The 17771-nt window shown below is 46.8% G+C and overlaps 1 protein-coding gene across 1 annotated transcript in view; it reads left to right on the top strand.

Moving 5' to 3' along the window:
• The window catches only part of MAP2K5 (mitogen-activated protein kinase kinase 5), a 1242853-nt gene that overhangs the window by 299491 nt on the left and 925591 nt on the right, over nt 1-17771 (top strand). Inside the window, exon 8 of the mRNA XM_069222863.1 lies at nt 14274-14338. Within this exon, the coding sequence (XP_069078964.1) occupies nt 14274-14338 (65 nt within the window). The remainder of the gene's footprint in view (nt 1-14273; nt 14339-17771) is intronic.

Raw genomic sequence — 17771 nt, 5'->3', positions numbered from 1 at the left:
GGCCTGAAGGATCCCCCTGTCACGCTCCTCAAGCTAAATCCTGTCCGGGCCCTCAGCTCTTCATGTCCTCAAGAGCAGCTGCTCTGCTGGTGTGCCTCTTGAAGTTCATACTGGTATTGCTAGAAGTATTTTGGAGCCGTGAAAAATCCTTGGCATTCTGAGGGGAGGGTGCCTCCCCGTCTTGTGTCCTCCTCTACTGACCTTGGGCCTCCCTCTATGAGGTATGCCCGGCTTTTTAGTTATGGGCTAGCTCCCTCCCTGTGCCTGTGATCTCCTATTGCATTAACCCCCAATCAAGGCTTAAGCACTGCCCCTGGCACTGTTGGTTATGAGGGGGAGCTCATGGGATGGTGGCAGCTCAAATTTACTGTTCTACTGCGCTGTTGATGGCAAGATGCTTCAAACGCTATGTCTCTTAGCTGGGAGTACAGTCGGCCTTCTGTTGCCTTATTTTACTTCTCGTTGACTTGGTGTGCAAGGCAATGCAGCATAGCTAAACCGGGTTACAGGGTGAAGAACATATACGTATCCTCAGAACATAAAAGGTGTGCTGAGGCAGACTGACTTGTATTTTTTAAATTATTTTAAGGGGTATTTATAAAACCCGAGTATAATTCCTAAGGGAGTGGAGCATTGTACATAGGAACAAGATATATAACGCCACATGAAGGATAAAAGAGAAATTGGTATGTTTACAATGGGAGCTTACACCCTAAGTGAGAAATAGAGGTGGAATAACAGACAAACTCTAGAGGAGGAGTAACATAAAAACTCACATCCCCCTTTAGAAATACACATGAAAGACCTGTGGGTCAGAGGGGTAACGTACAGGAAGGTAGGTAGACGGTGAAGAGGCTATGAACTTTTTGCGATCTTTCAGTTACTTTGTGATGCAATCTATGTACTGTTAAGTTGTGGTTATTTCGCAAACTCCTAATATCCTGCTTAATGAACAAGTTACTTACCTACTGTAACGCCCTTTCTGGTACACACTCTCTGTAGCTATATATTCCTTACCTTTTGAATATTCCCCGGTGTCAGACTGTATCCGGACACTTTTTTGCAGTACCTCTGGGTGCCGGAAGGTGACATCGTGCAGCTCTGCACTGACGCCATTACTGTCTGAAAATGACATGTGGAGTCTATATAGGCACCACTCCTGCAAATGATGCCAATTGCTTTCTAGCTTGTCCCTAGTCACAGAGCCCCAAAAGCAAATTGGTAGACAGTGTGCAAATTCCTAGACTTGAGATCTTAATAATAGATAGAGTCCAACTACAGAATGGGGGGGATGAGAGGGCCGGTTAGGAATCTGTGGCTAGATCGCTACCAGAAAGCGCACTAGGGTAACTTGTTCTTCTGTTAGACCCTTCTAGCTGCTGAGTCCTCGTCTTTTGAACAGATACCAAAGTAGTACCTGTTTGAAGATGGGTCTGTAAATGGGCTCCAACCAGAATGTCCTGCAGGTCTGAGCGGGCAGTACGCCCCTCTCGGCCAACCTGACTTTCCAGACCATAGTCCATTGTGATGGGATGGAGGGACACCCACATAGCCAAGTGTCAGATGTCTAGGACAGAGATTCCGTGTGCTAATGTAGTGGTAGCAGTTTTGGCCTTGGCAGAATGAACGGAGGCGGCTTTTTACCCAATGCATAGCAAATGTTATGCAGAGCCTGATCTACTGGGAGTTGGTTCTCTTCTCTGCTGTCCTGCCTTTTTTTGCTTCAGAGAACCCCACAAAGAGCTGATCGCCCACTCTGTGGTCTTTGGTGCAATCTATGTAAAAACTCAATGCTCTCTTGAGGCCTAAACGTTGTATTCTCCCCTCCTGAGAGGGTCGAGGTAGAGCATAGAATGCTGGCAGAGTGATGCTTTGGCTAATGTGGAATGGTGTCACTACTTTCAGCAGGATAGATGCCCATGTCCACAAAACCACTTTGTCTATGAAAAAGGAAGTGTATGGTGGATTGGTACTGAGATCCTGAAACACACTTGCATGCCGTGCCGAAGCAGTGGCAATGGAAACACTATTTTGATACTGAGGAACCGTTGAGGACACCTGTTAAGCTGCTTGAATAGAGTGCACACAAGTCAGGGCCAGATTAAGGTTCCATTAGGGCAATGCAAAAGGAGAAGGGGGAAGCATACTTCAGCCCTTTCAAAATGCATTACAACTGATGATTTAAACAAAGGGGGCGGACCAGGCAACAGGAAGAAGGCTGACAGGGCAGAAAGATAACCCTTAATCATGCCTAGAGCAAAGCCTTGCCGGGCAAGAGAATGTCAATCTGAAGAATGCCACATCAAGCCACAAACTTGTCCCAGGAACAGACATCTACAGTTTCCCTCGAGGAACGCCTCAAGATGACATCAGCTACCTCTGGAGGATGATCAAGTGTGTTCAGCTGTCACTGCTGAATCGGCAAGCATGAAGGTGGAGATTGTGAAGGCACAAGCTCAGAACCCTGCCCTGTTGCTGCAACAGCCGGTCCTCCCAGAGCAGTATCCTGATTGGAGAACCTATTCTCAAGCCCAGGAGTTCTGCAACCCCATACATTCCTTGCCCAATCCAGAGCCAATATAATTACTTGGGCCTGTCAGTTCTGATCTTCTTGAGAACTGGGGTAGAAGTGACATTGGTGGAAAGCCATACAGGAATCCTGAATTCCACTTGAGGCAGAATGTATCTCAGAGTGAGACATGCCTTAGAAACTCCAGTACACAGAAGTGCTGACATTGCGTGTTCTCCATAGTGGTGAACAGATCAATTCAAAGTTCTCCCCATGTGCGGAAAAGACCTTGCACCACATCCAGGTATAGCTGCCACTTGTGATCTGTTACATGTCAATGATGGAGATCGTCTGCCTTGGCATTCAACGATCCTGCAAGGTGATTCACCACCAGGAATATTCTTTGGTTGTCCAGCCATTTTCAGAGGTGCAAGGGCTCCTGTCACAGAGTTCATGACCCCACCCCACTCTTCTTTTTTGCAGTACTACATGTCGGTGCTGTTGTCCATGAGCAACTGTACCAGCCTCCCTTTGATGGACAGAAGGAAGGCTTTCAGTGCCAAGCGGATGGCTCTCAGCTCCTGAAAGTTTATGTGAAGCCGTGACTCTACTGGAGACCAGTGGCCTCTGATCACAACCTCTCACAGATGGCCGACCCAACCCAAAAGTAATGCATTGGTCACCACTGTCTGCTAAGGGTGGGGAAGGGAAAGGGCTCTGCCACTGATCCACTCATGGTCCAGTAACTACCATGGCGAGTCTTTTGCATTCTCCTCTGAAATCTCAGCGCAGTTGAAGAGGTCCCGTTGATGTTGGGCCACTGGAACTTCAGATTCTACTACAGAGCTCGTATATACCATCTGGCGTGCTCGACCAGTAGGATGCAGGAGGTCATCAATCCCAACAGCCTCGCAGCCGACCTAACTGAAATCCAGGACTAAGGCTGAAAGATTGGAATTTTAGACTGAAGGTCCTGGGCACACTTTACTGAGGCAAAGGCACAAAATTGAGCTGTGTCCAGAATGGCTCCATTGTAGGGTAGCGTCTGAGAAACAGTCAGGTGTGACTTAGGCATGTTGGTAGTGAACCCCAAAGATGACAGGAGGTTTGCTGTAGTCAGGAGGCAGTTGGGATGAACCCGCCTTCAACAGCCTTTTCTCCAGGTAGAGTAGACCTGCACGTCTGAACGTGTGCTTTCACCAGCATGGTCACTTTTGTGAACACCCGTGGGGCGCTGGTGAGACCAAAGGGAAGCACAGTGACCTGAAATGCTTCTCTCCCACCATGAACCGCAGGTAGCGTCGGTGGACTGGCAGGCCGGTATGTCAAAATAGGCATCCTGCAAGTCCAGCGCCACTATCTTGTCTCCAGGGTCGAGGACAGGCAAGACCTGGGCCAGAGTGAACATTTTGAATGTCTCCTTCTGGAGGATGGCTTTGAGAGGTCGCTGATAAAAGAAGAGGTCAAAGACCTCTGTCCTTCTTGGGCACCAGAAAGTAGCAGGAATAACAATGACTCCCTACTTCTGACAAAAGCAACCTCTTGACAGCCTCAGGCCAAAAGGCTTGCATTTCCTGTCACAAAATTTAGTGATCGTTTGCCATCATTCATTAGGTGGACAGTGGAAGGTGAAGGTGCGGTGGCAGGGACAAAAGGAAGGTTAAGGCGTAGCCTTTGCGAACAGTTCATTGACCCACCTGTCCAGTATTATTTCTTGCCAACCTGGATAGAATCTGTGGCTTTTAACTCTGAGGGTGACTGTGACCCTATATGGGTACACTGAAGAGGTTTGACAGATGGGGCGGGCTGAGCTTCATGCTGACTTTGCCCGTGGGCATAGGGTAGCTCTGCCTGCCTTGCACAACTGACGAGAGTGCTGGACAGGTTGGCGATAAGAGCGCCAAAGCCATGAAAGGAGCATTAGAACTGTTGTGGTTGGTGAGGCGGAGCATAAAAGGTCCAGAGAGCGAGCAGTGGCCCTACTCTCTTTGAAACTTTAGACGGTGGGGTCACTCTTGTCCCCGAACAGGCAAATCCCATAAACGGCATATCCATCAAGGAGGAGTGGAGTGGACATCGCCACATAACCCAGTTCACAGCCTGTTGGTGGGTGGAAATGCTGGTAACATTTGCACAGCCATTGGAATCAGTGGTGTCCAAGCCAATACGAATTGTGAACTTGGCCGCATTATGACCATCATTGATTGCCTTAGTCAGTACAGGGTTAAAATCTTCTGGTACGCCAGTGAGGACTTGTGCCACCGATTCCCAAATGGCATGCCTGTAATGGCCCAACCAACAAGAATCATTAACAGAACGCTGAACTAAGCTAGTGGCCACAAAGAGGTGCTTACCGAATGTCTCCACTCACTTCAGTTCCCTATCAGGGGGATTGGTAAGACAAGTGTTTTGATTGGTATGGCTGGTGGACGCCTGCACCACAAGACATTCTGGAGATAGGTGCTGTGACAAAAAATCCAGGTTGCCTAGAGCTGGACGCTGGCTTCTGTTGATTTGTCTATTAACTGTTGGGCCAGGGCAGAGTTTGACCGAAGTTCCCAAATGGGTGTCCACCACAGCATCATTGTAGGGCAGGAGGGACTCAGAAGAAGTCTGGCCTGGTTGCAAGACCTTGGTCAGAACGTTTTAACCTCTGGAGTGGGGAGCTTGAGATCAAGGACTTTGGCTGCCCTGCCCATGACATAGGCTGCTGATTCTTCGGTGACTGGCCCAGGACGAGAGAAAACATCTCTGTGGGGAGCTGTTTAGCCCACTGACTGGCCTCCTGCAAGTCTCCATACTAGTTTCATGCTGATAGGGTTGAGCGAACTCATCACCTGGGTCACAGTCGTTATCAGAGTCAGTGCTGAAAAGGGAATGCAAAGAATGTTGCCTGCCTTGTGGTCAGTCAAGAGCAGAAATGTACGATTTGAATTAGGGTGCGATATCTGTGAAAGCCAAACCGACATTGAGTGGGCATTGGAGAAGAATAAGGGGCCACCTTTTCAGATGGTGAGATCGGCATTGACGTACCTCAGCCCGCTGTGGTTTTAGGTGCCAGGAGCAGTGGCAGAACAGGAGCTGGAAGCAAGAGGGGCTCAGAGGGCCCAGTAGGCACCGAGGGCGAACCTGCCAACAGTATTCGAGGTAGAAATCCTCTTGGTTATTTGGGCCCGAATGCACACCAGCAGAAGTTGGTAAAGAACCAAAGAACTGGAGCATAGCTGAGCTGACCTCTTCAGTGTGGCGCGGCGGAAGGCCTCGTAAATTCAGGTTGTGCCGGAACCAGCTGTGGAATCAGCTGACTTAAAGAGCAGGCAGTCAGTTGACGCTGCCCATCCCTTGCTCAGGGGAGTACAAGTGGCGTGAAGGAGCAGAACTCTGATTTGACTTCTTGTGCATACCTGAAGACTTGGAGCACGAAGACTGTCCTCTGGACCGGCTTCATCAACTCCAGGGACGAGACCAGGATCGAAGCTTCAATGCAGAACTGGACTTGGAGTAGTCCCGGCACTGAGCTTTCTTACGCTTGATAACAAAGTTTCACCTCGCATTCCCTGATGGCCTTCGAGTTCATGGACAAGCGGTCTCCCCCGGTCTTGAAGTCGTGGCGTGACCCCACAGGCACGCCTGATGGTGATCTGTCACAGACATCTGTTTGCGACAGTCCCTACAGGGCTTGAAACCTGTCATTTTGATAGGGGTAACATCCCTTTCACACTTTTAAATTGCGATAAGTTGTCTCCGAGAGATGAAAGGAAAATCCAGATCTGAATATGGAAGCACGAAAAGAAAGAAACAGACTTGATCACACAGGAGTGCCACCTAATAGTGCCTGCCATTTTGGGAGCAGAAGGGCATCAGTGCGGAGCTGCAAGGCGCCGCCTTCTGGCACACACAGGTTCTGCTGAAAAGCTTCCCAATCCAGTGTGACTCCTGGAGAATTCTCAAAAGGTGAGGAATCTGTGGCTAGAAACCTCTATCAGAAGATTAATAATTAGTCAAGCTACTATCTGTGATTCCTTGGACACGGGAATGATGGCCTGCAACGTACAGCAGACCATTACTTCCATGTTTGCATTCCGAAATAGAAAACTTTGTTTTAGAGCAGCCTATGTTCCTGGCTGCTTTAAAAAACAAAGCAAAAAAATAACAAGCAAAAAGAACTTTTCTTGTTTAGAAAGACATGACTCCCAATGGGGAAGCTACCCCTTTGCTTTTACCATCTTCTTCAACAACTCAGTAACATTTCAGTGGTTTGCGACTACAATCATTGATCAATCTCATTGCGATTCACAATTGAGGAGGGGACCCTGCCCTCTTTTGCCTTCACCTAATCATAGTTTGAAATAGATTGCAAAAATGCTTTTCCAACTCGCAAACGAAGTTCAATAGCTAGTAAAAATTACTTGCAATTGTGACTAAAAAAGGCTTTAATTCATTGGGTCCTTATTTGGTTGGTGGTTCATTGCAGGGTAAACTGCTTAGATTGCAGTCAGTGATGGTTCCGGGAGGCCAGTAAACAGAGCGTTGAGTCGGTGTATGACAGGGGGAGGCCCCGGACTGTTAATGGGAAGTTGATTGGTGGAACGAATGGTTACATTTTGTTTAGTAACACAAGCTGGAACAAAGGTATCTGTGCCCTTTTCCTTGCAGAGCGCAAGAAGAACTAGAATGTTGTAGCACCTCAAGGGGCTTAATATCACCCCAACCACAAATACTACTTTTGTCTGGTAAAGCACTAGAATAGAAATAACAAGAGGGCGAGTGGCCGGTGACCAGTGTTAACCAAAAAGGTGTGTGTCTTCTGTGCAGTCATAGCGACTATATGCATTTACTGTGGGCTATTACAGCCAAGCAGTAAGTGAGAAATGCTAAATAAAATAATATGATGCATCGAATTGGTTGTTTTACGCCTGCCTTCTGCCTTCGTTTCCCAGCAGCCCTAGGGCAGCTGTGGCTCACTCACTGGGTCGGAGCCCAGGTGACTGTACGAGAATGTTCAAAAGTGCATGTAATTCATAAATCGCTACCCGAATTGCGCAGACACTGTGCCCAAAGAGGCTCTTTGTTGTCAGTGAGTAAGTTTACAAATTCTAAATGTCTGAGGATGTGGCATTCTGTATCCACAACGGATACAGTATTTGAATTTCTAAACACCTCACACTCCGTGTTGTGGGGCAGCTCATGCTGGAGTTGGGCTGGCACCCAAAGTGGCTTTACAGTGGTCCCGAACCTGCAGAGACGTCCGCTGGGGCGTGGCACTTAATGGTCCCACAGGCTTACCTGATGGAACTGGGGAACTGGTATTTTGGGTTAGATTACATCTATGGATTCCGGGGCCAGAGATCACCAGGTGCAAACCAACAGGCGTTTTCTCACAAAAAAAGGAATAGGGCGCAGGGTTCTAAACCGGAGACAGAGTGCTGAACTGTACACCTTGCACCACGCGTGTTATTGCCATTTGGTACTTACAGCCCTCCATATATGAGATGCTCTGGCCGCTCAATGGATTGCTTTGTATTCCCTTCTATGAAACATAAGCTGCCTTCCCCCAGGCCTCTCTCCAGCTTTTCTAAATCGCGTCGTGATTTTTCCACCATCGCCCCAAGCGTTAACTATGACAAATCCTTGTGGATGTTTTGTAAATCGGCAGACGTCCCCTTCCATCTTCACTACACCGTTTCTTAAGGATACTGGAAGCTTTGAAAGGGAATTTGCAGAGACCTGTTACTTCCAAAGCTACTAACGCTCCTTATTGCCGCCATTTCCCCCTAAATATTGACCAAAAGTCCGTGTGGTTGACTTTATATGTGAGTTCCCTGCACCCCTAGGCTGTGTAGGGTATGGGGTGTCCAGGGTACCAACACAATGCCGTCCTTTGCCCAAGCCTCCAGCACCTTCGATTGCAGGATAAATATTGTGTCATGGTTGTGGTGCAGGAAGGCCGGTAAATGCCTCTCCAGGCCCGGCACCTGTCAGCGGCCCTCCCATCTTCCCATTAGGCTCAATTGAGTGAGACATCTGTGTCACGGCAAATAAGAGAGTCTTATTGATTTTTCCCTAACCGCCCCTCACTTGCCCTCTGTTCCGAAGGCAGAAATCTTAATTATCTAATCTGCGCCTGTGCTTCTTGCGTGGTGGTCGTCCTGTCCACCTAAATGGCATTTTCATGAATCAAATCGCCGTTGCCCAGCGTGTCAGAGAGCTAATTACCTAGCCAGTGCCTCTGTTAGCTGCGACCACCTTCAGACAGCGGGCCGAACTGGTACCTAGAGCTAGTCCGGGCCTGGCGACGCCTCATCCTGACGGATGCGTGTACGGCCTGGCTGCAATTACAGCTAAATAGGTGCGCTCGCTCGCGCGCGTTCAACCCTGGCACTAATGTGCCATAGTGAGCACGTGTACACATCTGGAGATGCCTTGGGCTACAGTGCCTGGCGCATCAGCGCGCCCGCGTGCGTGGGTGGTTTTTGCACCACCACATCGTACTGGGTGTAAGGTACCCTAGAACCACCACAGTCTACCTGGCACGTGTCCAGCCCTTGTACCACCATTAACTAGTGTGTGTGTGCCGTCCTGGCTCTCTTTTGTTGTAGTATTTTTGTTCAGTCCTGGTGACGCATTGGCCTAGTGATTCCCCGCGGCCTTTGCGTCACTGTGTGCAATCCTGTCAACACCGTGACCTGGTGAATGCATTCAGCACTGACGCCACGACGGCTAAGCAGCTGCCCTGGCATACATCCCTGAGAATACCGTGAGAGAGTGGGTGCATGCTGGCCCTTGTTACGTCTCTTCCCAAGAGGGTGAATAAAGCCATGCGCAGCTCTGGAGCCTCTGTGGGCCAGAAGATGTGAACAACTGGTGGTTTTATATATGCCACCAAAGCCTAGTTGGTGGCTGTGCAATCCTGGCACCATCAAGACTACCATGACATCATAACGGTGAAGTCTAGTGCTGTGACAGCATTGTGGAGGCCGCAACTCTGCCACGGTTGGTTCATGTTCAGCTCTGGTGACACAGTGGCAAAGCGGAGTCTTCGTTTCAGCCCAGCCTTGTGTCTTAATACAAACGTGCCCGCTGTAGCCTAGTAGGCCACCATTGAAAGTTGTGTGTAAATTCAGGTGCGTCTGGGAACGGAATTTGTAGCTAAATTGGAAATGCTTAGCTTTCACGCATCCAGAAATGACCGATGTCTGTTATTTGGTCAGCTCGCGACGAGTAATAGTCGAGTTGCTTGGAGTGTAATCCAAGGTGGGTACCATCCCTCATTTTAATGGATGCATTTAACTTTTACATCTGAACAACATAGGGGGCAAAGGCATCTGTCGATGCATGGCTTCCTTGCAGGTGCTTGCAGTCTTACTGCGTCCTGTAACGTGTTGGTTCGCGCCACCTCAGCTTTTTGGCGTATTCCATCCCTCAGCTAGCATTGCCCAGTGACCTTTTACAGCCCTGGCGCCATTACGGTGTAGTGGATAGCGCAACCTATGCTACTTCGTGTTTTTTTGTGTGTTATGGCTCTGAGTTCTCAGAGACCTAATGGTTGCATGCAGGCCTAGCACCACCTCAGCCCAGCGGGAGTGTACAGGCTGAGAGCTCCCAGTGCCAAGTGGCTGGGTACAATAGTGGTGCCACCGCAGAACGGCGAAGATGTGGATATTCATTCACGCGGGCCTCACCGTGGGCTCGCCGTGCTCCACCATGGAATAATTGAGCGCGCGCCGCCCTGGTCAGGGCAGGCAAAGGTAATGCCAAGGCGGCCTAAACTCTGGTGTATATGTAGCGGCCCTTAAAGCAGCCACAGCCTAATTGGGTGTGGGGGTGCGCTCCTGGCTCCTGCATCGAGATAGGCTCTTCGCTGGTGCTAGACGTTTGTCCGGAGAGGCAGCAAAACATATATCGGTGTCTCCGGGCTCAGAGAGGGGGAATTCATGGCAGAATGGAAGGGCGGTGCCATCCTTCAGGATAATCAAATATTGACAGCTTCGAAATAGCCTTCTTGGGCCGCTCCATTGACACCGGTTATGCGACATAAATATTTATGCCGTGCCCGTCACTCAAGGTAAATGGCGGGCATTGATCCGGTATCGATGCTGTGTCAGCCGCAGTTCATAACACGCCAGCGAGCCGCGTTTGGCTTTTCCGTCATCGCGTTCGACTCCATAAAGGGGGATTTTCTGTATCCTCCACCGGAGCCCGCCCGTGGGTTGTGCGTGACTGCCAGCCAATAGTGTCTTGGTCTCTGGGGACGCGGGTGTGGGTCGGAGGGGGCGGGGGCTTGTTTCCATCACCAATGGATGGATTATTTGGCTCTCGAAAGAATGACACATTCGAGTAATGTATTTTGGTTACCTACCGCTCCACCCAAAGGACGTTGCAATCTTCTCGGATAGTCATATTTCTTGGTTTTGACAGCTATAAGAGCTTGTAAGAATACCACTAGATACTTTGCTGTTAAGACTGTGCGCTATCATGACAGTTCAGAAACCAAAATCACTTTTGTCCTCGCTAACGAAGCTCTTTTATGCCTTGTGTATTTGGAATCCCTAATAGAGCGATCATATTTCTCATGCTTAGTAACATCACTCTTTTTTATGCTTAATTTCTGGAAACTCTTTTTTTCCCTGGGCCCAGAAACCTAGCTCTAATTTTTCACACATTTAGTGCTGGAGCACTCTCACGACTTATCTTTCAAAATTATGTTCTAGACTGGGCCACTGGAATTGTGCAATTTTGCGGCTGGGGTGTTTTCTGCATGATCATCTTTGCCACTTTGACCACATAATTCATCATCTGCTCCACAATCTGCTGATTTTCCCCAATTTATTTAGTTTTTTACTCACAAGAATCAAAAATTACTAAAAATGAGCCAGCATGTGTTGCCGCACAGCAAAAGGCCCTTCGTAAAGGGTGGCTGGTGACCCTTTCTGTTGGTTATTGGTGTTAAACAGATCCTGCCTGAACCAGACCACAAGCAACCAAAGAGTGGCTTGCCCTGAGTGAGACTCATCAATCATGTGTAGCTTGTTGCAGTGGCATATTGAGCACAGGACCCACATTTCGGCATACCCTTGGCTCTTAGGGCAGTAGATCAAAAACACAAAAGGTGCTGGGAGAATTGCTTGCTACACCCCACTGCAGAGCTTCGATTAGGGCAAAATCGTTCTTGAGTTGCTTGTGTTCTGGTTCAGGGAAGACCTAGCAGCTTGGTCTGTACTGTTCCTATTGGGGCAAAGTCAAGACTGATTTGCAAATGGCTGGGTCGAAACTGAGGTAATTTGGTGGGCAAAGGAATAATCGGTTGGAAGGCTACCCAAGACATTGCCAGTGGTTAGAAAAATTGCAAGCATTCCTTGCATCACCTTATGTGTGTTTGGGGCCACATATATCTCTGGTATGAGCTACTGGGTGGGGTGTCTCCAGGCCCCTCCCTAACCAATGGGGTAAACGTTCCTGGGGCCTACTCTACCCCCATTTTAAGTCGTTTCTGTCTGCTTTACAGAAAACTTGAGCAAAATGCAGTATTTCAATGCATTTTTAAGATGGCAAAAGTAATCGCCTACGCTAAAGATGGCCTCTAAGAGCCGGTGGTGTGTGTGGGGAACATATTATGGAAATCCGTATGTCCTCCCACATCTAATACTAAAATCCAGTTAGGCGCCGGTAATATGCCCACAACAAACTCAGAGACAGAAGTCTTGTAGGACAAAAGCAGGGTCCTTCAGCAACCAGCCACTGAATACACAGGAATTGCATTTGCATCCTGTTCTTTACCTTTCAAGTGTGCCCCAAGTAGTGCATGTGAACTCAGCAGACCTGTCAAGCAGGATCTGACACTAGTTTCAAAAAGGATGCCTGCAGCCCTCACCCTTCATATTCTGTGGAGTTCGGAGGAGTCATCTCTGCCCCTTAAGGTCAGCATATTCTTTGCTCCTGGGTGGCATTTGACACCGTTTTCACACGTGTGCAAAGCTAATCACTGGCTAGGATGACGCTAGGGAGCTAATGTAGATTAGTCTCCTGGAACGTCAGGCTAAGAAAAGGTAAATATACAAAATTCACTTCTCCTTAGTATTCATTTAAAATCCGGCTCCGCCATTGAATTGGATTTTTAAAAAGTATTAAAAATAGTTGTTAAATTATTTTTTCTTGCTGGTCCCAGTCACAAGATACAGTACTAGTATTCTAATCTGTACTCTGTTTTTTGACATAGGACAGCTGTGCCAGCCACAGTGAAAATAGCCTTTGGGTGCTAGACACTGCAAGGACATGTTTACATTAAATTTCTACATGCTCTACCTTTAAATACTATGCACCATGCCATGTGGGCTACAAGGCCTACATATGGATGACTTATTAATATTTAAATGGAAGGTTTTTACCTGTCAAAATGAGTTTATTATGATAGGTCATAGGGCATGTTTTTCACTGTTATGGTTAGGCTACAATGCTATATTTGTACTGCCATTATAGTGGATGATGCTGCAGTCCACTAGTGACATTCAACTTCCTGGTCCAGGGTACATCTTGTACCATATACTAAGTACTTATAGGCAAGTTAAATATACCAGTTCTGAGTAGGCCAATTTGACCTCATTTAGAAGGGGATCATAGGCACTTTACTACTGGATAGCAGTGGCATAGTGCATAGAGTCATAAAGCCAACAAAAAATATAGGGTCCAGCAAAAGGCAAAATATCTGGGTGAGTACGCTGAATAGGTGGATTTTCTACAAATATTTGTCAGACACAAGCATGAAAATTTCACCTTAGACTAAGCAAATGATTTATTTGCAAGCTTTCATTAAAAGATTTCACTTCATCAGGCCATGCTCAAGTGAAACTACGAAAGAAACAGTTACTAAATTTTTTCAACACATCTAATTCCTGTTTTTCTACCCCCTGTAAAATGTCTCGTAATTCAAGTCAGTCACTTCTAGCTTAAGTGTGAAGTTTGTGTTATGTTTGTTATGTGAATGTTCTTTTCTGCTCAGTAAGTATATGTGCAAAAGTATAATAATCACCTTTGCTCATGACACAGAATCAGTGGAAAATCTCTATCATAAGTAAAGCAATTTTGAATTGGACTTGCTGATCCACAGTCCTGACCTGTGAAAGATGAGAATTTTGCAGATCTTTGTGAGGTGCGTCTTTTCGGATTGCTTACTTAGGTGTGGCTCCTTTGCTCATGTGACCTAATAAAAATATTGTGAATAGAGGAGCCAATCCACGTCCCAGCAGTATACTCACAAGAGTGGTCCAGCATCGACTTGAACAGAAAAATCAAGTGCACACAATTGTCATAGCTTGTGTATATTTGTTAAGAATCCCATGTGAGTGGGTAAAGCCCCTTTAGACTAGCTGACCTTAGAAAGGGTAACAATCACCAAGTGCCCCCCCTCCCTAACCTTTACCAGAACTATCTGGGATGCCCCCTGAACCGTCATGCCTTGGGCTCTAGGGCCGTCTGCAGCTCAGCCATGTCTATATCATCCCGTTTTGACACCTTTTATCAAACTTTAATGAAACGACCCCGGCAAACAAATGGCCATTAAAGCGTCCATCACAGTGTCCCCTGGTATCGCCTTTTATAAATTGGACAGCAAATGTTGTATTGATCCTGGCCTTCTTGCAGCTGAACTTGGAATGACCTGCGCAGCCGATGCTTTATGGGCTGCACTTGCTTTTCCTTGACATTTCTATCGGTAGTTTGACACCTCTCTTGTCTTCTTTTTCCCTCCGCCTCCCTCCTTCTCCTGGAGATGGACGAGCAGGACATTTGTTACCGAGACATCCTGGGCCATGGAAATGGTGGCACCGTCTACAAGTGAGTGCCTGTCAGTTGTTCCTTCTACTTTGAAAATGTTTCCGATGTTTTGAGCTGTGCCCTCTACCTCCGCATGCCAGCCCCTGTGCTTCTAGAACTCCAACTCTCCAACCCTGTCTACTCAGACCTCACTGTGAAACTCACACTTTTCTTCTTCCTCCTACTGACAGTGATTTCTGTCTCTGTTACTCAATATGTCTACGAGCATCTTTGAAAAAGATTAGTCCTCTGCAGAGTTCCCTCCTACGCCTCCTGCCTCCTTCAAAGCAGCGGTGCATCTTCTGGCTGTTCTGTTGGAATAATTGGGAGGTTTTCAACAAGTCTCTGTCTTAGTAGGGCTGGGATAGAGTTAGTCGCATGTCCGATACCAGCCTGGCGTGCGAATGATTCTGCCTTAGGACTGTAAGTAGACCTGGTCCCTCCGGGTCTTAGACCCAGAAGTAATTGAAAACGGACATTGAAACGGGGGTCCCTTTCGGGACCCGTATTCACGTCCTTAACATTTTATTCATGTCGTTAACATTTTCATGCAAAAACAATGATCGATTTCTGAACAATTAATGTAAAAAAAAGTCAATGTAATCTATGTCGGTCCTGCTTATATTTCACATGCTTTACATAATCATGCATTCCCTACGAGTGTTTGCTTTTTCTAGGATGTTGTTACGTTTTTTTTTTCAGGCAACATATTACACTTCTCTAGTGCATAATTTGAATTGAGTCACATCTAGCGCTCCGAAGCTCGCAGGGTAGCCGTGCGCTTTATAAGTCTCTGAGACTAGTCTAGTCTAGGTGTTTATAATGGGGCACAATTGAGTTTTGGCTGAAGGCAGTGCAAGTTTCTCTCAGTGGCTGTCAGGGGAAAAAAGGTGTTCAGAATACGTGGTAATCTTATCTTTGGCCCCCTCCGCAAAGCGCACAGACCACGTATGCCAGTTGCAGTTGTAATTCTATGCAGTTGTGTGGGTAGGGTGGTACTGTCTGTGAATTTCAGTGCAAAGGTTTCAGCCAAGCCCCTAATTATTTAACACCCCCACCCCCCCAAAACACACACTTTTTCACCCCACTTAAAGCCCTGCTATGCCTCAACTTCATAGGCCTTTCAAGGGGCACTGCCCTGTTGTAAACTTTCCGTTTTTCCAATAGGGCAATCCACCTCGACCTACGTTTGATTCTTCTCAACCCCTGCCTTCTACTTAATAAGACTAAGCCTTTAATGACTAGTTCAAAATAACAGTGACCTTGCCAACAACACTTGTGTGAAGCACCCAGGTTCTGGCTTGATTTTCCCCTTCATGTATTTTCTGCCCCACTGATGATTGGGGTTGAGTATTGCACCTTCCTTCTGGTCTCCATTGCCCAGATCCTAAACCTTAAGTCCAGTTCAGATGGATCTCAAGAGGGTAGCAGGCTTCTCGAAGTCTCCTAGCTGCTTGCTTTCCGGTGGCTGGTCCGAGCACGGGGCACTCTGCTGAGGAATGAATAGAGCACACCAGAATGTTGCACGAATATGTAGAGCTTAAAAATGTCAAAAAGCTCAATGTACAAATTCAAAGATATAAAGGAATGTAAATGTGCTTCTAATTACTGCCAAAGGATAAGAGATACCCAGCTTAATGGTGGCAGGTAAGGATATGAGAAAATGGATACAAACATAGGATTGGTGGTAAGTAGCTAATACACACAACATTTGTTTTACTTGGTCAGGGTGTGTATTGATTCCCAAATGAATGTCAAAACTCTACTTGGAAGCCCTGCAATGCAGTGTTCATCCTTGAAAGAAGAATTCTGCCAAAACCTGCATTGATGCTAGCTCTGATGTTTCCACAACAATATTTTTTAAAACACAAAGCACAAACAAAACAGACGTGTACGAGTGTTGGATGTCTCTTGGGAAATGTAGAGATTTAGGCCTTTGGAAAGCTTGCCTGTTCTCTGAGGCCTTGCAGACAAAAATGCTGCAAGATGGCATGTGCTTGCTGTGAAGAAATAAGAAACCGCAGGCAAACTGATTGGTTCACATTTTGTGACTCATTGCTGCGCTATTTTTGCTGTAGCATTCTACTCAAAAGTCACACTCTGAACTGGTAGTGTAAACCTCTATTCTGGGTGGCTTAGCATCACTTTACCACATGACTTTGCTAGTTGGGATCACCAATCTCGATATACACCAGACAGAAATGTCTACAATTTCCTCATTGGAAATTCTTTCCTTAGGTTTTTAGGTTGAGCGTGTACGTGCTTTGACCTGTTATAAGTATTGTGGGCTTTTAACCGCACCCATCTCATGCCCATCACTTTCATTCGTTCCTGGGCTTGCCTTTCAAAAATCACTTCATGTCATCGGTAAATGCTTTAGGTTTGTCCCGCTTTGAGGCTGTTTTTGTCACACCTTGCAGACTGCCCCTGTTACATGGATTATTGCACAATTGCCAATATAATTAAGCGTGAGCAAACTATTTTTTCTTTTGTATCTCCTCTTCATGCTGCATGGCGCTCACAGCGCGAACAGGCACAACAGCGTGAATTCGATCAGCAGCATTAGTGCGCTGGTCACATTGTTCACAGTTACCTAATGAGAGTAATTTCTTGTGGCTCTCCCCTTAAAACACTTGAAATTGGTAAATGCTTTGTGTAAAACAGAAATTCTAAAAGCGAAAGCGGCTGTCCCGGCACAGTGGAAGAGCTGATACTACAATATTCACTGCAATTGGGAAACTTGCCCTATAATGCTTTGCATGGCATTACTTTTAGAACCCATTTTGCTCATAAGTCAGCCTGTGGTGGTCCTAGGACAATGGGACCAGCACCAAAACGTTCAGCACAACAACGTTCTGTCTAGGTCATCCCTGGGTCCCCACACTAGGTTAGTGGGGACTCCAAAATAATAACTCCTCCCACCATTCATTGTCTTTTTAAGCGCTCTTATGGCTGGAGCTTTTGTTTTCCTGCTGGGAATAGCTTGTGTTTTAAGGGCCTTGTTTGTAATATCATTGCTGTAGACCTGCTACTCGTAAAAATGTGTAATGCACTGCGCTATCTAGGGGCTAAATATATGGTTACGCTGCATTACTTTCTGCCATTTTCTTTTGGGTATGTTATACCCTCTAGATGCTAACTATATAGTTACATGACCAGGTTTCTTACAAATTATATTTTCATTGTGGTGTCCTCTAGGGGCTGTTCTAAGTATTACAGTCATATCAACATATGCAACGCATGGAAACTTGCCCCATAATGCTTTGCAGGGCATTACTTTTACAAAGCATTTTTGCTTATAACTCAGCCTGTGGTGTCCTAGGATAAATGGGACACAACATTTACCACAATGTGCTCTTTCTGTCTACATCATCTTTGGTTCACAACACTGTTAGTGGGGATTCCAAAATAATAACCCTTACCACCATTCATTATCTTTTTAAGCTCACTCAGG

Source organism: Pleurodeles waltl, chromosome 3_1, assembly GCF_031143425.1.
Source record: "Pleurodeles waltl isolate 20211129_DDA chromosome 3_1, aPleWal1.hap1.20221129, whole genome shotgun sequence".
NCBI classification, from domain to species: Eukaryota; Metazoa; Chordata; class Amphibia; order Caudata; family Salamandridae; genus Pleurodeles; species Pleurodeles waltl.
This window is presented reverse-complemented; position numbering and strand designations above follow the sequence as displayed.